The 22,893-nt window shown below is 42.0% G+C and overlaps 1 protein-coding gene across 1 annotated transcript in view; it reads left to right on the top strand.

Annotated features, from left to right (window-relative positions):
* nploc4 (NPL4 homolog, ubiquitin recognition factor) overlaps positions 1–22,893 on the top strand; it is a 60,406-nt gene that overhangs the window by 23,802 nt on the left and 13,711 nt on the right. The window contains exons 3-11 of the mRNA XM_084323596.1: positions 4,780–4,889; positions 6,768–7,013; positions 7,331–7,379; positions 7,765–7,859; positions 7,969–8,092; positions 8,624–8,803; positions 12,688–12,774; positions 13,372–13,443; positions 15,213–15,339. Of these exons, the coding sequence (XP_084179722.1) occupies positions 4,780–4,889; positions 6,768–7,013; positions 7,331–7,379; positions 7,765–7,859; positions 7,969–8,092; positions 8,624–8,803; positions 12,688–12,774; positions 13,372–13,443; positions 15,213–15,339 (1,090 nt within the window). The remainder of the gene's footprint in view (positions 1–4,779; positions 4,890–6,767; positions 7,014–7,330; positions 7,380–7,764; positions 7,860–7,968; positions 8,093–8,623; positions 8,804–12,687; positions 12,775–13,371; positions 13,444–15,212; positions 15,340–22,893) is intronic.

Here is a 22,893-nt window from a genome sequence, read left to right as displayed (position 1 = left end):
TTTAAGACTATTTGAACATGTCTAAACTGAAAAAAAAGTACAGGAAAACGTGTGGAAGCTGCGAGAACATACAGAGAAGGACTTAGGGCTTGTGTCCACCAGGGACGTTTTATGAGTTGTCAGCTCCTTTCTGTCATTCATTTCTATGCTGGAGACGCGACAGGCGCGCTCCTTTTCCCAGCGCCACGCCTCGTGTTTTATGAGCTCTCGGCGGCAGCGTTTTTGGTCTGAGCGCTCCCAGCTCATAAAGTTGAAACTAGTTCAACTTTTGGAAAGGAGCGCGCTCATCAATGTAACTCATCGAGGAAGGGGCGGAGGCTGCTGGCGCGAGCCTCAGAAAAACGCTCTGAGCTTTTTTTTTTTTTTTTTTTTTAAAGCGATCCGCTTTGAAAAAAAGGCTTTTAGTGGACACATAGCCTTAGTCGGCAGGAAAGGGTGCGATATTCTCAAACTCAGACTAATAGGTGGTGAAGATCCGTACGAGCTGGCTCCTTCATCTTGCAGTTACGACCCGACAATTCTGCCTTCTATTGCCTATCCCGACATAGTGAACTACCTAGTTTTTTCACCAAGCCCATAACACGGATGAAGACCTTAAATCTTACAAATGTTTGGATGCCTATTGAGGGCTGGGCGATAAAACGATAACGATAAATATCGCGATATATTTTAATAATCGATATCAATTTTTTTTTTTTTTTTTTTTTTTTAACCTGCAACAGGGCAGTTTTAAAACCAGAGACAGTGGACAGACTTATCTTTCTTGCCTGCAACTTAAAGTAATGGCTTTGCTTGTCCAAATGACAATACTGACCAAATTGAGATTTATTTTTCTCTTGTCCATTTATTTTGTTTGCTTTCTAATTTAAAATACAGTTTGAAACCGTCTGTACACAGTAGGCTATGTGTGCTAGCAGAACTAGACTCCAGTCACGGTGCACATGTGCGGTGGTTTGTCCACCAAAAAAGCGCCAAAAGATCGAAAATAAACTAGCAGAGCCAGAACTGTTCAACTCCCCTGGAGCCACAGCCAGCAGAGAAGCCGGTTTACTTTCGCTTTTAAACCAGCTGCAGCCTGAGAACTGGAGTGTGAGGGGATGTAACACTAAAGATGGCGGCAATGACAAAGAATTGCTGCAAAATAAACATACATCTGTTGTTTATATAAAAAAAAAAATAATAATTAATACTTATAACAATTTCGATAATTATCTATCGAGAAATATGATAACATTATCATATCGTTATCGCGATATGCTTTTTTTCCATATCGCCCAGCCCTAGCCTATTCCTACTATTGCCTATTGCCTGGTGTGTGGATGGGTGAGCGAGGCACAGTATCAGCTCATCGATGACACACATGTCATGTGTATAGTGAAAGCCAAGGTAGGCGATTCAATAACGTTACTAGATGGACTGATCTTTACATTTTAACTTTTTTTCTAATAGTCTACTATAGGGCTGCAACTAACGATTATTTTGGTAGTCGACTAATCTAACGATTATTTCTGTCACACCCTCCCTCCATCTCTGCTTCCTGTGGGCGTGGCTCCTTTTCCGGGCTCTTAGCAGACTTCTTAGCTTAACATAACAGACCGACAGTAAGTTTGGGGGAACTAATGGGATAACTGGGGTTGCAACAAAAGTGCAACTAGGGCTAAAAACACAATGAAATAAAATAATAATAATAATAATAATAATAAATAATATATCCTTCTTAGGAGACTTCTTAGCTTAACATCCCAGGGAACTAATGGGATAACTGGGATGTTGTTTGCTCCTGACAAGAGTCTCAAAGTCTGGGGTGATGGTAGACAAAGCAACTCTGAGGTCATGCTCAATGTTCAATCTGTTCCTCTGCTTTGTCTTCAGCTGGACCAGAGCTGAGAAGCCACTTTCACAAAGATAGGTAGTGCACAAAAAAGAATAATAAAAAAAAATTATTAGATTTTTTTTTATGACTCATCGACGCAAAAATTCGGCGTCGACAAGTTTTTATGATCGGCGTCGTAGATTATGTCGACTAATCGTTGCAGCCCTAGTCTACTAGTACAAATGTTTGGATCGAAATGCTGATCGTTACTTTGGTAGTTCGTTCAGACGGGAGAGGAGAGGGGGTGTTTTTTGCACTCTTCTCCCTGATTTGTAATAGCTTTTGGCAATCTGAAGTACTCTAAATGCTTTTCCCAGTCCGACTGATTAGTACAGCCAAAAACACGGCAATAATTGACCATTTTGAGCAACAATGACCAGGAACAGTTGCTAGTTTGCTTGCGTTGGATACGTTCAGTATCGCCCAAAAGGGGCGACCTCCGGTTTGATGACGCGCCGTGAAAACACTCTATTGTCAGATGAATTTCTGGCCCAGGCTTGAGCTACAGTCTTGCTCGGTTAATCGTGGCTTACTTTACATGGTGGGATTTCATTAATTGTCATCTGTTCTTTGGTTTGTAGCGCTGTGCTGCTCGGACTGTGCTGTGTGGTCATTGTCAGACAGCCTACAATAAGCAACTGGCCTATTAGATGTTATGGTGTCTATGACAGGCTATAGGCCCTGCATGAGATCAGATGTTATGTTGTCTATGAGATCAGATGTCATGGTGTCTATAACATTGTGTTGGTAACTAAGGCTTACCGGCGGTACATTCCACCTTCCATCACATTCGAGTTTTACAGCATGTTCCGACGGTATAATGACCCTGCCCTGACGTTGTATTGGGAAATTCAAAACAACGTCCACTGTTGTGTATGAACTTATTCTAGGCTAATAGCCAGCATCAGGCACGCGTCTCTCTGTCTGACATGCAATGAGGATGTTAACGTGCTACAGAATACTGTCCCGGTTGGCCAGCTCCTGAGTGCCTTTAATAGCTCTTAGATTGGCTTGCTCTGCGCGCTGACCTCACAAGCTGCTCTTACAGGCTCCTCTTTCTCTATTGCCAAGATGCCGTTTGATAATGTGCTCTTACAAGTTAATTGGCAGCGTCTGAACGTTGGACGCCCATTTACTCGCACAAATTTGATTTGACGGGCGACATTCCGTAGGTTGAACTCCAGCTTGCAAATGGGAGACGTGTCACAATGTTTTTCCCTATTCTACTATGGTGGGCTGTCATATCATAGTGAGGTCATCAGTGCACTTCATGCAAACGTATGGATTTTCCCTATAAATAAGTAGGGGTGGGAATCACCAGTTTCATCATGATACGATACGATATCGATTCTTTGGACAACGATACGATATTTGCCGATATCACAAAGTCTCTCACGATACAATACGATACGATTAGATTCAGGTGCCTGCGATCGATATGAGATGATATCATATGCCCATTTAACACAATCAGTAACATTTAGATCAACAAAAAAAAGGTAATGAAAATATCATTTGACATTTGTATTTTTGAGCTCTTCCAGACATTTAAAGGAAAATCAATCTATTGTTTTTAATACAAATAGACCTCCTGTTCACTGTAAAGTGCCACGTTTTTATATATTGAGCTTTAAACTTTAAGCTACATTTTTTGGAACTCAAAACTCACAACCTCCCTCTCCCAAACCGTTCCTACAACAATTTGTTGATGTTGCATGATCATGTATAGGCCTACATTTATTATGTATTATATTGTTTATGTTTAAATAACATTTAAACATCAAACTCCTCTGACCTCATCTGGTCTTTCCAAAGACGCGCGCACACACACACACAGAAAGGGAGAATGCTATGCTGTAACGTCTACACACACGGAGCTACTGCTGTTGTTCTTGGGCGGATATGAGACTCGCCACAGGATTTTCAAAATAAGAGTAACGATATGAATCGATCTTATTACATCGCATCGATCCGATTCGATTGTTGATAATTACATCGATGTATCGATCTGGATCGATGTATCGTCCCACCCCTATAAATAAGTAAGCAGCTTGTCCACTTATCTATTGCACCCGACTAGTAAGCAACGTTTCAAGCACATCTGCTCTTCATCACACTAACATGACTACGGCATATTAAATATACGCGTGTATTAAGACGGCGTGGTGTGCAGCCACGTTAGTGTGATGAAGAGCAGGTGGGCTTGAAACGTTACTTCCCAGTTGGGCGCAACTACTGAGTGGACACTGGAGCCCTGCAGTGTGCGAGCTGGTTGTTTTATTAGTTTGTTTTCAGTACTTTCTTTCTCGGCGCAGCACCTGCCCTCCTTGGTTTGGATGTGCGTGCTTACTCCTGCATGGATTTACTATACCATCGTCCACAATATAGACATATTGTAAAGAATAAAATAATGAAAACACTATTTGCAATTGTATTACAAGATAAAGGCATATAAAAAGATGTCATATCACGTTGTGATTTGTACTGGAAAACTAATATTGTGGTATGATATTTAGGCAAATGGCAATATCGCCCAGCTCTTATCACCCACTATGCCAAAAATAATATTAAAACCATCCATTTCAATCTCCTATTTCAGTCAAACAATGGTCTTTCAGTTTAACAGGCGGACAGATGATCAGGTCTGCGTAGAAATGGGGCAGCTATGATGTGGCCTGAAAATATATAAAGAAATATGTCGAATAAAAAGCTACAACACACAGCTTCACCACAGATTTACCCCCAAACCCTCGTACAAATGTGGGATTGTTGTTGTTTTTTTGGTGGTGGGGGTGAGTAATTTGTTGAGTTTGTTGTCCAGGCTAAATTAATCTACCGGTAGTTCTGTTCTATCCATTTCTCAGCACTTGCTAACCAGCACACAATTCTCTGTCCCCTTCTCCCAGGTGGGGAAAGAGTTTGGCTTCAATTCCAATGGCTTCTCTATTTACCTGAACCGAAACAAGACCGACGAGATCCTCTCTCAGAGCAAGACCCTCAGCCTGCTAAAGATCAAGTAGGTTGCAAAACTGTGTTCATTAGGATTATAAAAAAAACATACATAAAGATGTACTAAATAAGATTTCTCATGATTTTAAATTTGGAAAATAAGGTTTGGTAATTGAATGCATCTTGGAAGTTTTGGCTTGTAGTCAACAGTGACAGTGATGTTTTTATATACAGGCTGAAACTTGATCATTTGCACAACCAGGCTGAAATATAGATTTATGCACTGGATTAAGTGGGAGGGTGAATGTCGCCCAAATCACTTTGAAGTTTTAATCAGATTTAAGGAATATTAGTTTGTTTATATTGATTTAGAGCATGTGCCTTATTTAGAGCAAATAAGCCACATGCATGGGTTATTACCGTACTTTTCGCACTATAAGCCGCACCTGACTATAAGCCGCAGCAGCTAAATTGAATGATGTGTACATATATAAGCCGCATGTGTTTTAATGTTTAATTACCATATGTAAGGAGTGGAGCCTGCGGCTTAATTTGACTCAACACGGGAAACCTCACCCGGCCCGGACACGGAAAGGATTGACAGATTGATTGCTCTTTCTCGATTCTGTGAGTGGTGGTGCATGGCCGTTCTTATATTGAGCTTTAAGTTCCCACCTCTACAGAGAATGACTCCCATTGGGACACAATACTGTCGGACAAATAACATTAACTCATTTACAAGTTGTATTAAGTTTAGCAAATAAGGGAACAGATAAATAACATTTCAATGCAGTAAAAAAAGCAATATTTCGATTTTCGGGTTTTGTCCACATATAAGCCGCACCGTTATATAAGCCGCAGGGTCGAAAAATGGGGGGGAAAGCTGCGGCTTATAGTCCGAAAAGTACGGTAGTAGTGCTGTCAGGTGATTATTTTCTTTTATTAATTAATCACATTTTAATCGCATAACCATTTTAGGCCTGATATTCTATAATCATATTTCAAATTGCATGTGTCTGGATGGCAGAATTCAGTACTGTATCTACAAAACCTTCTGTTTAATCATCTTCCATCTATTCATTTGCTTAGATTTTTCACGTCTGGTAAATTTTAGCATGGTGTTATTCACAGTCAAATATAATTTTTTTTTATTGATATTCTCATTTGGTTCATTACAATTGACTCAAGCCTAGTAACAGACACAGTATTTCTGACACTGGGAATACATTCCCTGAGATCCATAGATGTCCCTAGAATCAAATACCAAGAACATGCAAATGGACCATATAAAAAAAAAAAAAAAAAAAAAGTCTGTAAATGTGTATTCTACGTTCTTATGGAATGAATGAGAAAAAGTTAAAGTAAATTTTCATAACGTGATAATTTGCGGTGTAATTAATTAATCTAATTAACGCGATAAACTGACAGCCCTAGTTATTAGGCTGCAGGTAAACAGTCGCTGATTGTGTTTTTGTCCCATTTGCATTTGTTTATTGTTCATCCCTACTCTCTCAGCACAGTGTTAATGGGGCATTTCGCCAACTTTTAACATGAATTCTGTTTTAAAGAGGACATGTTATAATCCCACCATGAAACCTCCCAACATGCTCTGTGTCTCGAGAGCTCGGCCACGCCGGCACCCCAAGAAACTCCCCCGGTGGAGATGAGACGTCTAGTGATCTGCAGACACCATTTCCTAAACTATTCATTCAATCTGGTCCAACTACGGTTGAAAATAGTTGCGGAAATACTGTCTGCTGTCTGCTCTCCCTCTTGAGAGGGGCTGCGATGCGGCGGAGCGCTCGAGACACGGAACATCTTGGTGACATTATGTCTAACTATTACATGGCCTCCACTCAACACACCCATAGGATTAAAGTTGAAAATCTTCAACGTGGCCCTTTAATCACCATAGGTTATACATTTTTCTCGCCCTCCTCTGTAGGCATGGCGACATGCTATACCTGTATCCCTCCGGCTCCACAGGGACCTCCGGAGAGGTCATGGACATAGCCACCCCTCACTCATCTTCATCACTACCCACTGCCTCCTCTTCCTCCTCCTCCTCCTCCTCCATCTCATCTTCCTCGATGTCTCGCTCCCACTCGTCGCCCCAGATCCCGGAGGATACGATTGACCAGTATCTGGCCAAGCAGGATGGCAAGATCTACAGGAACAAAGATCCACTGCTGTAAGAGACCCTCTCTGATAGTACCTAGAATGGCACTCGGGCGGAGAGACGCTACAACCCATGCTACAGCGCATCCACCTGTAAACCCGCCCTCTTTTCTTGATCCTCCAATCGCAACTGTTGCTTTGTCCAAAGTTTGTCCGAGCCAAGGAACACTTGTGATTGCAGGATAAGATAGATGGGTTGAGATAGAGGTCAATTAACGTGGACTACGGTCAATTCAAAGCTTGTTACTGTATATATGAATGTCGATTAGGAGGGGAAATGTCAGTTTATTGTTGGAACAGACAAATTGATCTTCCTCTTCCTGGTCACAGGTGTCGACATGGCTCTATGGGAAAGTGTGTGCACTGCGTACCGCTAGAGGTAAGTGTATTTAACTTTGTTTCTTTACTGCTAGCCTTGACGAGTCTCAATACGCTGATACTGCTGTTACCTTTAGGATTAGTAGATGTGCTCACTCAAAAAACCTTCTTCTATAGACAGGTTTCAAATTGACAACATAAAAACATGGGTCTAAATTGTGTAAACGGAATCATTCCTGTCATGTGAGGGGGGACATTTCTAAACTAAACATAATGGCTGTATTAAAATTACTTTTGTGGATAGTAGTGATCATAAAATCAATTGATAAACATTGCATCTAAGCCTAGTCTTTTATTTGACCACACTAGCTAACACCCCCTCCTCCGTGAGATGTCCTGTTTACATAGTGATGGAATAATGAATTGGGGCTGTTGATGTCTTCCAGCCTTTTGACGAAGACTACCTGAACCACCTCGACCCGCCTGTCAAGTACATGTCATTCCACGCCTACATTCGCAAGCTGACCGGCGGATCCGACAAGTGAGTGGCGCAGCCGGCGCGCACGGTATATACTTTTCATTATGCGGTTGAACGTCCCGGCGACTGTTATTAACGTCGTCCCGCTGAAACTCTCTGTGAACTCCCGCAGAGGGAAGTTTGTAGCTCTGGAGAACATCAGCTGTAAGATCAAGTCGGGCTGCGAGGGCCATCCTCCCTGGCCGGAAGGGATCTGCACCAAGTGCCAGCCCAGCGCCATCACCCTCAACAGACAAGTATGTACCGGGGACGACCCTCATGGGCTTCTCCCGCCAAAGTTGAAAGGGATTCATTCAGATTTTTGGAACCCTATTTCTTACTTCAGATATTTGGAACCCTATTTCTTACTTACCGATGATGTCGCTGATTGGTAAGAGTGATTTCTCTGTACAAATCCATGCTGTTTCTCATACTGGCTCCATCTAGTTAGCCACAGAGAAGTCGAGCTCCTGTGTACAAGCTGACTTAAAGTAACTGAACTCTACTTTGTGTGCACTGTGGAGTAGATTTCAGATACCCTCTCTACCGATCAACAACATTGTTAATAAGTAGCAAATAGGGCTAGGGTTACTAAAATCAGAACTATCTCCTTTAATAAAGTGTCTCTCCACAATCTCTTGACACAGAACTGCAGTGTCTTCACTATGAACAAATAATGCAGATATACATGAATACGAGACATTAATGAAACACAGTATTATTTGTTGTGTTGTAAATGGATGCCTGGATGTTATGTCATTTGAGTTATTTTTCCCCTCTAACTCTAGAAATACAGACACATCGACAATATCATGTTTGAGAACCATACAATAGCAGACCGCTTCTTGGATTTCTGGAGGAAGACTGGAAGCCAGAGGATGGGCTACTTGTATGGCAAGTACACTGAGCACAAAGACATCCCTCTGGGCATCAGAGTTGAGGTGGCGGCCATCTACGAACCCCCACAGGTGAGTTCCAACCACGAGTGCTGGTTACTTCCTGGATTTAGTCGAGGAGGGTAAATGGACTGCATTTATATAGCGCTTTTTAACTTGTGCCTCACATTCCCCCACACATTCACCCACACCAACAGCGGAGGCAACCATGCAAGTTGGCAGCAGTTGGGGGTTAAGTGTCTTGCTCAAGGACACTTCGACAAGCTGCAGAGAGGAGGCGGAATCTAACTGGGAACCTTCTGATTACCAAATGACCGCTCTACTTCCTGAGCGGTAGAGATGTCACTGCTGTCATTTTGGGGAAAATGGGGCACAACACATGCACAGTTCATTTTATTTTATTTATCTTTTTAATCCCCCCCCCCCCCTCCTTTTTCAGTTTTTCTCCCATCCCAATGTTAGTCGTTATGCCAATGATTTCCAAAAAAATAATTAAAGATTTCCAATTTTTTAAATTTTTTATAATAATTTACCTCTTATAATAGTGGGGGTCGCGGCCTGAAAACTTTGGGAACCCCTGGATTAGTCGGTCGCAATGTCGGACCCTTTAGCTCGACTGGTTAGTGCGGTTGCCTGTGGATCTTATGGTCACTCATAGGGATGTCCCGATCCGATCACGTGATCGGGATCGGGGCCGATCACGTGATTTTCCGAAGATCTGGATCGAAAAAAAAATTAAATAAGCTTGGGATTCTTTTTTTACTTTATTTTTTTATTCAACAAACATGACCATTTACATTTAGTCATTTAGCTGACGCTTTTATCCAAAGCGACTTACAAGTTCTGTACGACAAGCCATCAGGAAGGGCACAACTCTATCAGCTGAGTAACAATGTTCATCAAAGTGTTGAGTGCTACAGTGTAGGTTAGTTTATTAGGACAAGTGCGTGACAGTATGGTTAGTTAGGGTTAGATAATTTTTTTCTTTTTTTTTTTTTTTTTATTCAGATAACCAGAAGACCATGTTCACGTCTTAAACTCATACTGAGGCCTTAGTTTTGGTTTTAAATTGCATATCATTCATTTATTTACTGTCACACAGAGCAGAAGAATTTTGCCAAAACAAACGCATTTCCTTTGATTTAATTACGTATACATCAAATGATTTATGTCAAGGATTGCAATGCCTCGCTTGAATGAAGTTAACTTTTCACCTGGATAACGTCAACATTCAGGGTGAATGTAATGTGACAAATTGGGATGAAAAAAAAAAAGCTACATTTTTTGATCGGATCGGGAAAGATCGGTATCGGTAGATACTCAAAATCACATGATCGGATCGGGAGCAAAAAAAATTAATCGGGACATCCCTAGTCACTCACAGGTTAAAATCTCTCCGTTACACAAGTTTATTCTTATTTCATTCATTTATGCATTTATCTATTTCTGGAGCATTTATTTACCCACTCTGGTTGGATGGTGTATTGTACTTGTGCTGTATAATGACAATACATTTGAATCTAAGACTAACCTCATTTTGACATCGCTACCTGTTGAGTGGATCGGCATGGTGCAGATGCAATGCCGAAGCTGTTTTGCACACGGCACACTTTGCCACTGTTGTGTTCATATGGTTGTTTACTTCCGCCTGAGTAACGCCCCCCCGTTGATGACTGAGGACGGTGGAACGTTGGTTCTGCTTAAATAGGTGTAAAGGCGGGCTGGTTTGCCAGAAAGCACCAAGGTTCAGAGGCTCCAGAACGGAGCCGGAGCTTGAACCGGAGCCCTGCCAGTGTGAAAGCGCCTTCTGTAGCAATGCTCCTGTTAACAGTGACACTAACTTGTGAGTGCCGTCCTTTGGAAGAGAAGTTAAATCGAGGTCCCCAACTCAGTGTGGTCGTTAAAGAACCAAGGGCGTCTATTGTAAAGAGTAGGGCAGGGGTCGGCAACCCTAGGCACGCATTTGCATAGGCACAGGGGGCAGCATTAAAAAAAAAATATATATATATATTTTTTTTGCTTTGAAATATTATAGTGACATATTTTGCACTGTTGTCGCATTCATCTTGTTGAAATCCTCCCACAGGTTCTTTTGACTACCACATATTTAATTGAGACCCTTTATTTGTTTATTATTTCAATTTAGCTGGAAATACATTGCTACATCATTCAGTAACATTTGCAGAGTCTTATAACAAAAACATTATTACGGTCACCATTGTGACCAGTGGGATTAATCAACAAATTGTATTATTTATTTTTCTATTTCATTGAACATTGCACATGTTAAAAGCCATTTATTTTACTCAAAATGTGAGTATTACCAATACAAGTCAACTTGTGTTCTTAAAACAATGACAATAAACATAGTTTTATTAGGTTGAAATAATGTGGTTGTGTACTTATTTTTCTGTTAACTTATTATGGATTGAAAACTGAAAACCTTAATGCACAGTAACTGAACTCAATATTTTTAAGTTCTGGTAACTTATTATATTTTTTTTGACAGTGTAGACTTGCGATCAATCAAAACTTATTTACACGATATACCTCACATTCACCCTCCATTCACATCCTGGTGTTCTCCATTAGGCCTGTAGGTGGAGCTATGACAGCACACGTACAGTACACACACCAATGGTGTGTGATGTGTCCAAAAATGAATGGGCAAATGTGAGTGAAATGGTTGCACTGTATGCAGCTGTTTGTCTGCATTGCATTCCCCCCCCCCCCCCAACTCAGATTTAGGGTTGATACAACCATCATAATAATATTGTTAATAATAACAATAACAATAATGATGTAATAATGTAAAAATTATCATTAAAAAGACCTGATTATGAGAAAAAAAAATTACGATGCATGGAATATTGTTGAGGCACACTAGTTACAACTATATTTCAAACAGGCACTCCATGTCAAAAAGGTTGCTGACCCCTGGAGTAGGGTGTTCCCCAACGCTCCTGGACAAATTCCCTCTCCTTAATTGGCTCAGGCAGGAATGTTTGTCTCCCGAGCCTTTCAACCATTGCGTATATGTGCCCGGTGCATGGCAGCCATTGAGCCTGCATAGCCAAGGTTAGGCGCCACGCGTTGGTGGTGGAGGACACAATGTCTGCTCAACATTGTAAAGAACATTGAGTGTCTAGAAACGTGCTATATACGGTAAATGCAATGATTCATTGAAGGCTGTCTACATGAACACACCCATTTTCTCTAATGACAGGAGAAGTAGGAAAGTAATTCAACCACCAGAGGGCAGTAGATGCACCCTCAAATATAGTTGAGTGTGCACAAAGTATTACAATGGTTTTGAATATCAAAGCAATTATTGTGCTCAAGAAAATATATAATTAATTATCAAAGGAGCAGTCTTTTGTTCCGTTGCCTGGTATCATTCCATATCGTACATCTCATTTTATTTAGTTTGTTATTCTGTAACTGTGATAGTCATATTTCCATAAATCCTTTAAATAAACATGAGTGACTTTTTGTTTAGTTGTTTGGTACATTTACTATATTCTTCTAGCCATTAAAGCGGCTGACTGATTGGGATCTTAAAGGCTAGGTTCAGAATGTTGGAACTCTAGCCCTATTTCCTACTTGCCAATGATGTTGTCAATCAGTACTGTCCTTTCTCTGATGCTGGACAGTGGACACTCATCTCGGCTAGCTAGCCGCAAACCTTATGGAAAGTCGATGCTCCAGTCATGCTCCAGAGCCCTGAACTAAACGCTGAAACCTACACCACAGTGCCCCCAAAGACGTTTTCGTGTTTATTTCAGGGCTTGCACAGAACGAAGCGTGACCCCATTCCCTTTCCATAAAGGTCTGGAAGATTCTGAACTTATCCTTTTCAAGGTCCTTGTTCACCAACTCCTGCAACAACAATTTGAAAGTTTTGTTTTCATCACTCACCCATTTCTTACCACCACTCTTACCTGCCTGTCTTTTAGAATGCCACTCAGAACAGCCTGGAACTGTTGGAGGACCCCAGAGCTGCAGCTGTGGAGGAGATTGCTGCTAAGTTAGGCCTGTGCAAGGTAGGCCTGCTCCTGCTGACTGCGCTGACACGCTATCCCTTTGTATGCATGTGTCCAGAAAAAACAACACGCATTTAAACCTAAAGACATTGATCTCAGACTTAATGAAATTGTCTCACGTAATGCCATTTAACATTAACCATTTGGTGGACGCTTTATCCAATGGACCTATCTCTAACCCTGCCCTCTTTTCTTGATCCTCCAATCACAACTTTGAGGGAAGTGACCGTTGTGATTTGGAGGATCAAGAAAGAAGAGATGGGTCAGTCGTTTCATTGGTTCTTCACAGCAGCACTATCTACTCTTGCGTTTCCACATTATTTTCCAGCATTATTTGTCTTGACTAGCTGCTCCTTCCCATTTGCACCATTGAGACACTGAGCAGCCACCTGTCGGTGCATGAGGCACTCATTAATATTGGGAGCGTTCTCAGAATTCCACACCGTGACGACTCAAAACGGCTTCCATATGCCCCCCTCAGGCCACACGTGTAGCACGCCTGAGCTCATGCGTCACGTTCATTTCCCACATAGTTGTGTGATATGAGGATTAAGACGCTCTTGTAATTTGTTTATATGCTTGCGTCTGCCCCTATAGTTGGGGTGGATCTTCACAGATCTCCTCTCGGAGGATACCAGGATAGGCACTGTCCGCTACACCAGAAACAAGGTGAGAACACACCATTTGCTTAATTGCCCGACAAAGCGTATTTCTGTCGCATGAAAGAGAGAGGGGGAGGGGTTCCACCTGTTCCATGCTGAAAACAACAAGAGCTGTATTGAAATTAGAGGGTGACATCTTTTCGGGATTCCCATGGGATGGGAATCTATTTCACTTTGAATCCCGTGATTGGGCAGGACCGGGAGTAAAAGTCAACAGGAGCAGAAGGGAGTGGGAACTATGACAACAAAATCAACAGGATTTGGACAGGAGTGATACATCGGTGCATCACTAATGTAAATGTTTGGTGGTTTTATATTTAACTAAGGCAGACATCAGGGCTGTACAGTGTGCTATGAAAAAATAGGTCTGTGCGATTAATGAATTTACTGCACTAGCACCCGTGCGATAGGCATTCGGTTCATATTGATACTCTTATTTTGAAAATCCTGTGGCAAGTCTCATTTCCTCCCAAGCGCAGCTCCAGCAGCCCAACAACAACAGCGTGCTATGTTATGTTGGAGTGCGCATTTTGCAACCAGTCCCTGCAACGCTTCCAATGCATCTTACATGCTTTGCATCCTCACCAAAACTAACTAGTTAGCTGCTCCCGGTAACTAAACTAAGCTAACCCGTCTCAGAGGCAGAGAAAACAGTGAGGAAAGGGAGGGGGTGGGGGAGCCTCAGCCTCTCTCTGTCCCTCTCTACGACGTCAATGATTTTAAGTAGGTGAGGTCAAAGGAGTTTGATAGTATTTACTGAGGATGGCCAGATAATGTTGATATTTAAACATAACAAATATAACGCATAATAAATGTATACATGATCATGCAACATAAAAAAATATTAGGAACTGTTTGGGAGAGGGAGGTAGGGAGGGGTTTTAGGTTGTGTGTTGTGAGTTCCAAAAAATGTAACTTAGTTATTTCAAGTTTAAATGTCTGGAAGAGCTAAATTTATTTTTTTCAAATGATATTTTAGTTACCTTTTTTTTAGTTGATCTAAATTGTGTTAAATGGGCTTATGATATCATCTCATATCGATTGCAGGCACCTGCATCGTATCGTGGCAGACTTTGTGATATCGGCAAATATCGTATTGTTGTCCAAAGAATTGGTATCGTATCGTGATGAAACTGGTGATTCCCACCCCTAGTAGAGTCCATACATCCAACACCAAATCCCATAATTCCTTACACGTAACGTGTCTGGCTGTGTGACATCAACTTGTCAGCATGAAAATGACAGCCAAACATGGCACTGCAACTAAATAACACAAATAGAATAGGCACATTTGTGACTGTTACAAATATAACACGTTTTATACTTGTGCTACAAGATTTTGGCCTGTGCTAAAAAACGATCAACCTCTGTAGCACCAGTGCTATGTGCAAAAAAAGGTAATGTACAGCCATACAGAAATGATGTGACCCATGTACTGCATATTTTATACTGTGGAAGAAAAACGGCGCAGGATTGGTAAACGGGAGTGGGATGGGAGTGGGATTCTATAAAAGTTTGGCTCGGGATTGGGATCAATCCTCTGTGGGAGTGGGAGGGAGTGGGAGTCAAAATCCACTCGCATGTCAGCCTCTAATTGAAATGACCTTTTTATAAATTGCCAAGTGATGACATTGCAAATTGACGAGATGTTCTGTTTACATAGAAATGTCATAGTGGAAATGGATAAATAACTCTCTGTTGCACATTGCAAGCTAAAGCAAGTGAAACATCGCTTTTGTTTAATCCATCACAACCGGGTTTCCATTCTGGCGGTAGGACTCGTACTTCCTGAGTGCAGAGGAGTGCATTACGGCGGGCCACTTCCAGAACCAACACTCAAACCCCTGCAGACTCTCCCCAGGTGGCCATTTTGGTTCCAAATTCGTCACCGTGGTCGCCACAGGTAAGCTGGCGGTTGCTGCTCTGTGGTGATGTAATTGTTGCATTACAATGGTGCTTTAATACCCTTATTCTTGTTTTATGCCATTAACAAATGCATTTGTCTTTAGATTGTAAAGGGCAATTGTAAAGGATAACTCCGGTATTTCTCAACTCTCATTGTTTTCCTCCTGCTGTCCGTCTGTTTGGGGTTAGAAGTGGGTTGATGGGTGCGGCTGGGTAGTGTATAGGTTTAAGTAATCACTCGGCTACTACCGCAAAGACTCTGGTTAAATTCCTGGCAACTGTGCCATCGGCTTCGTTAGTCATCCTTATGAACACAATTGGCAGTGTTCGTGGGTGGGAAGCTAGTGGGGTATGTGTAGGGATGGGTACAGAATCCGGTACTTTTAAGGCTATTGACTGAATCATGTCGGTACTACCGAGTACCGATTCATGCGAGATTCACCGGTGCCACATTTTGGTACTGTACAAAAAGAAAATGATGATGATTTTTTTTTTGATGACGTCAACGTTTCGTTTACCACGAAACCTATGAAGTGTGGGGCACGTTCACAAATTAGAAGTGGATTGATATAATTGATTCTTTAGATGCCTCAGAACAGGCTGAGTCACTGCAAAAATTAAGCCCTTTTGTTGGAATGTTCTTTGATTGACTCATTTGCCTCAATACATTATATTCAAATCAAATCCAATTTATTTACAAGGCCCAACAACACACGTTAATGTCCCCATGGGCCGTACAGGTCTTCTTTAAACAAGTCAAGAAGAAAACATAACAATAAGTCAAGAACAGAACAAGGACACCATAAGGTCCAACAAATTTAAAATAAATGCAAATAAATGAAAGAATGCAAGCACTCCCAGACATACCCCACGCGAAGGTAAGGAAAAACTCACTAAAACCTAACGATAGGTAAAATATTGCAGCCTGCTTGGCGGTAGCCGGCTGAAGCTAGCTTTATTAATACTGCATCAATTCAAAAGAGTTTCATAACTATCAATTAGTTAGACTCCAAATGATGGACATACCAGAGTTAACCTTTAACCCTTTAATCTCCAAGGACGACTTTAGACGTCATTGCTCGCCATGCTTAATCTGCCAATGACGTCGTACAGCGTCTTTGTGATCAATATTTAAAAAATCTGTCATGGCAATCATATTTCACCCACGGAGACTTGAGACTTGCTGTTGATCTCCTCAACTCTCCAACGGTTCAAGACCGCCATCTGGTGCCCCCCCCCCCCCCCCCCCCCCCCCCCCCCCTCCGGTCACCAGCAGTTGATGAGGCATGACGTTTAGGACCTTGTACAATTGAATTTTTTTATCTGATGTCAATCGGTATCAAACTACATTTGATGATCTAATATATGTATTTAGGGCTATAACTCACGTTCTGCAGAATGCTGCAGAAAACGATAAAAACATATTTATACTTTAGACCGTATTTTAGTATGAATATGTGAATGAAAAAGTAGAACGTTGCTACATCCTAAACGATAGATACTAGACGTTGAATGGGCCATAGTAATGTCAATTTAGCAATACAATTTTAAAGGTTATAGCCCTGCAAAGAAGGGGAACATCTCCATAGACAAATAGAGCTGGCAGAGGATGGTATAAGGATGGATATAAGCGTGGCAGAGAGGGGGTTAAAGTAATGCCGCCAAACTGTGCTTTGTTTACATTTCTTTGTTTTGGTTTGATGTGTGGATGGAATTTGAGTGGGTATGTGGGAGGGGTTCCTCTGGCTCTGGGCTGTGGCCAGCAATACAAATACCTCCCCTAGACCAGGGGTTCCCAAACTTTTCAGGCCGCGACCCCCAAATAACGGTGTCAGAGAGCCGCGACCCCCACTATTATAGGAGGTAAAAAATTTAAATAATAATATATATATATATATTTTTGTATAAATGGAAATGTATGGTTGAAACATGCAAACGTTCAAACGCACACACACTAATAAGCATTGGAGGCTTTTAACCAGGGCCGGACTGGAGAAATCATTCAGGCCAGGAAATATAGTGCAAAATATAGCCCCAGTCAGGCCACTTTTTAAGCAGGGGGTCTGGGGCTCCCCCACCAGGATTTTTCTGTTACAAAGACTTCATTTCCTGCATTCTGGTGCAGGAATTTTTTCATTTGTACCCTTTAAATGCCAGTGTTTGTGAAGGCATCACAAATTATTGTTAAACAGGCTAGCATATGTATGATTAGCAAGAACACTGATTTGGATGGATTTTCAGTTTTTTTGTAATGTCAGATTGAAAAATACAATCTTTTATTCAACTTCAGCCCTGATCATAAAACCACATTCATTTTATAATTCTAACCCTTTAAATGCCAGTGTGTGTGATGGCATATATTTGCAATATATCAAATGCAAAGTAGATATCTCTGGGGGGGATTATTACAGGCTAGAATGTGTCAATGATTAGCAACAACAGTTTTTTGTAAGGGTCCCGCCTCCACCAATCACATGCGGCTCCCTTTGTGTGTGTGTGAGAGCAAGAGAGAGAGATAGATCTCCAACTTGTGTGAGTTGCAGTGATCTCCTGGTTGTTCCACTTCCCATCTAGGTTATCTAACTGTTGCGCTGCTGCAACTAGAAACACTGGCCTGGCCTGCTTCTAAGTTCAGTGGCCTGACCATAATTATTTTTATTTTTTTTTTAATCATCTTGCGACCCCCCCCCCCCCCCCCCCCCCCCCCGCGGCGGCCCGCGACCCCCACTTTGGGAACCCCTGCCCTAGACAACATCTACATCAAGCCCACATCATTCATCTTGGGTAGGTCCAATGCCTTAGGATTAAGGCCATTGGACCGGGTTTTTACAAGCGTTGTGCCAAAAGTCAAGCTCTCAGACCTCAGGAAGAGTAGCTGATGTTCAGCATCAGCTAATGGGGATCAGAGGCTATTGTGTGATCCGTGTGTCCAGCACCTAGAGGGTTTTTGTATGAGTGATGCCAATGGTCACACTCCCTTTCGTAAGAAGCTGGACCTTTTTTAAGTCCTGATGGCTTAGCAGCACTGTTCTGCTCATTGTTGTCTCTTGGATTATAATGAGTTTCCAGCTGTTGTCATGGATACACATTTAGAGTCAACCCACGCCAACTCTTTCCTTGTTATATTACCAACCCCTGTCTGAAGAGGTGGTTTGTTTGCTAAATGAATGGTGCCTGTAAAAGAAGACAAATGTGGCCATATTGAATGTGGCCCACAGGGAAGAGACTGCAGGCTGTGATGTCTAAAGTGAGACACTTCAAGCTGTTGGCCCTCATTATCAGCTTAAAGGAACACGCCAACTTTTGGGGAAATTAACTTATTTGCCATCTACCCTGCATTTAGACAAGCAAATGCATACCATTTTCTTCTCTGTGCATGCATTAGGCTTAGGGAAAAAGCCCAGTTTTTCAAAAAGCAACAGGGCTTTTGAGGTGATAATCACTGTGCCCAGGCAGCAGTGGTTCAGCAAAAAATAGTTCAGAGTATCTGCTTAGAAAACAAAAATGTAATTTTTTTTTCTCCACGTGGTAAATACATGGGTCACAACATGTTTACAGGAACGTTTTGGAGTTGTATTTGGAGTAATTTTCGTGACTGTTGGGAACTAGGCTACACTGGCACACCTACTTCCAGTGAATGACGCTAAGCTAGGCTAACGGTGCATCTGTTCCCTAAGCCTAATGCATGCACAGAGAAGAAAAGGGTATGTATCTGCTTGTCTAACTCCAGGGTAGATGGAAATAATAATTAGGCAAATAAGCTAATTTCCCAAAAAGTTGGCATGTTCCTTTAACTGTAATCCCCCAGCTGCCTGCTACACACCAGCCCTCACACCCTACACACCAGCCCTCACACTACACACCAGCCCTCACACCCTACACACCAGCCCTCACACTACACACCAGCCCTCACACTACACACCAGCCCTCACACACTACATACCAGCCCTCACACACTACACACCAGCCCTCACACACTACACACCAGCCCTCACACTACACACCAGCCCTCACACACTACACACCAGCCCTCACACACTACACACCAGCCCTCACACTACACACCACCAGCCCTCACACTACACACCAGCCCTCACACACTACATACCAGCCCTCACACCCTACAGCCCTCACACTACACACCAGCCCTCAAACACTACACACCAGCCCTCACACACTACATACCAGCCCTCACACACTACACACCAGCCCTCACACCCTACAGCCCTCACACACTACATAGCAGCCCTCACACCCTGCAGCCACAACCTCCTGTACCTATAAGTCTTATATCACCACATCATCAAAGTGCAATAGTTAGACTCTTACAAAGCCTGTCTATAAGCTCTGTATATACTGTACAGCTAAGATATTCTTTCTACCCCCTGGAGGTAGAAAGGTATAGAGTGCAATTTCCCCACAAATCAGACTGGGGCTTTAATAGGAGATGAGAGATTATTATTTCAGTTAATAAATCAGCAAGCACAAGTCAAAAGTCAAAGATTTTATTTGCCATGTATGGACGAATCCACATTGGAATATTATAGAGAGCAAACACTGTCTACAACTAATCCAATACAGGAGCAGAGTAGAAACGGTACAGGAAAAATATGTAAAAACTAGAGGTGGGCATAGATAAAAAAAAATTATCTAGATTAATCTATCTGCAATCCTGGATTTAATCTAGATTAATCTAGATTAAAATGCCTCAAAAAAAAGAGAAAACCTGCCAAAGGCATTCAAAATATGTGTGTTCTACCCAAATAATGACCAGAAGTAAGTCCTTACTTTTTCTTTCCTCATGTTTCTCAGGCCAGGTGGCCCATTACACCATGAGCCCATCTCCCGTTTCCAAAATGCATTACAGACTGTTTGAAAAAGCTGTTTTGCTATGATAATTGGTAATGAAATATCAAAATAATGTTCAATAAGATGTACTTGTGTTTAATAAGTTGTTTTATTCAGAAGTTAACACAAATAAATAATATTACCAGTACAGTACAGTATCTAGCACACTCTCAGGAGCAAAACAGAAAGAATCATTTCAAACTTGAACTATGTGACATGGCTTGAATCAACTGCTCCAGTGGAGTTGCTCAGTGGCCAATGGTGTCAACTGTGGTTGTACTGGGCAGCTCGCAGAGGTGGCGTGAATATTAAAGGCAACCAACTTGTGTTCGGCTTTTCTCTGATTGGCCGCGCCCCCCGCCCCCACGCGCAGGCAAGCGCAGAGCAAGCGCGGCAGCGCGGGCAACCAACTTGTGTAGTGTTGGGCTGCTGTTCCAACGCACTTGTGTTGGGCTGCGGTAGCAGTGGAGCGCTGCTGACTGATTATTATGTTTCGCGTTTTTATACAGTTATGAAATAATAAACACTGTTAGGACTCGCAATAATAAACACTGTTACGACTGTCTGACTCTTAATAATAAACACTGTTAGGACTATAAACACTGTTAGGACTATCTGACTCTTAATAATAAACACTGTTACAGTGTTAGGACTATCTCGAGTCACGCGTCACTACTGTAACTAGAAACTCTGGGTGTCACTGTACATCAGTAACGTTATTTCGCGTTTTTAACGTCAGCGGGGCGATGCGGTGGTTTGTCCCCGGCTAACGTGCACCGCCGCCGGCTCTACTCGGTCCAGCTCCAGCAGCAGCGGCCGTTCCTCCGTTGTAGAACGAAGCCCTTCAATGACCGCGCTCTCATATTTTGCGAATGCATAAACTATATCTTAAATTATGGCTATGTGTCTAATATGGCTGTCGCTTATCAATGACTTCGCGACAGCCATATTAGACACATAGCCATAATTTAAGATATAGTTTATGCATTCGCAAAATATGAGAGCGCGGTCATTGAAGTGGGTGGTGGCAGTGTAACAGCGTTCACCCTGATGTAAAGTAGCGATTTTTATTGTTTTGTCATGACAACCCAATTACATAATCCAACATATGTGTAAAGAAACAACATATTCCAGTTAACGGTATATTTTTTAATGATTCATTACGGTATAAATTAGGTTAACTGGAGCTGTGGAGGCTTCTTGCTGAAGAGCCAGCGGGGCGACGCGGTTGTTTTTTCCCCGGCTTGTGCGCCGCCCGCGGCTTGACTCGGTTCAGCGTTCACCCTGATGTTGACACATAGCCATAATTTAAGATATAGTTTATGCATTCGCAAATATGAGAGCTCTGTCATTGAAGTGGGTGGTGGCAGCTTACTAACAGTAGCGATTTTTATTGTTTTGTCATGACCAAACATAATCCCAACATAGATAGGAGGTGTACTACTGTATGTCAAATGTCGGTCATGTGGTGGAAGAGTTTAGCACAGTCGCACAACAGAACACCAGTGTTTCTAGTAGATATGTTTATACATATATATATACATACATATATGCGCATGCGCAGCCACTCTGCCGCGTCTCTCTTGTCTCTCTTGCCGCGTGCTAGTGGATTGATTGATTGGCCGTGTGGCCAATCGGAGAAACGCTTAACGAAAAGCTGAACACAAGTTGGTTGCCTTTAATATTCACGCTCCCAGGTGTGAATGGAACTGTATGAATGTGAAGCAGGGCGTTCCTGAAAAAGAGCATCTGTGCTCAGCGAACCTACCCTGGGTAAATAAAGGTAAAAAAAAAAAATCTAATATATATATATATTTTTTTATAGATTAATGCGTTAATTATATTATCGCGCGATACTAGTATAGCGTTAACACAGCACGTTAACGGCCCAGCTCTAGTAAAAACACAGTATAAAAGGACAAATGCTAAAATTGATATCAACATCCCCTAAAAGTACATATAGTTAAGTGCATAGAGGCACAAATTACAGTAAAAGTGCATATAATCAAAGTGCATAATGCACAGACACACAAGAACAGCACTTCCACAAACCTGACTAATAACACTAATAAACACGAAAATAGGATAAAATACAAAAACTAGCCTTTGGAGTCATTCAGGCTGCGCACAGCACTGGGGAAGAAGCTCTTAGTAAACCGAGAGGTAGAGCATGTGATAGAGCTGTAACGTCTGCCCGAGGGGAGGGGGACAAAGAGGCCTGCGGCTGGGTGACCAGAGGGGTCGTTGATAATGCCAGAGGCACGGGAAAGCAGCCTGGCACCATAGATCTCTTCTAGAGCTTGCAGGCTAAACCCGATTGTCTTGTTTGTCTTGTTTCCATGTTGCATGCATGTATCCCCTCCCTACTTCCCATTTTCCCACTTGGAATGTACCCGATTGGAAAAATGACTGGTGCTCTAGTGTGACATCTAGTGGCTAGCACCCCACCTTCTCAGGATTCACATCCACAGGAAAGGACCTTGGGAAAAAACTCAATGTTGCTTGATGGACTGACTTACTTCAGTGACACATTTTTATTCCATTAGTTTCACACAATAAAAGGAGAATAGTGTGTTTCGCAATTACACTTCATCCCGTTCTTTGTGACAGAAAGCGAATTTAAATTGTTGACGTTAAGAAATGTATTTCAGTCACATTGTACGACTCTTTGCTTTGACCTTACCTCACTAGTACTGCAATATTC

This window comes from Notolepis coatsorum (genome assembly GCF_963971535.1).
Source record: "Notolepis coatsorum genome assembly, chromosome: 10".
NCBI classification, from domain to species: Eukaryota; Metazoa; Chordata; class Actinopteri; order Aulopiformes; family Paralepididae; genus Notolepis; species Notolepis coatsorum.
The sequence above is the reverse complement of the archived record's forward strand: the minus strand, read 5'-3'. Positions and strand labels throughout refer to the sequence as shown.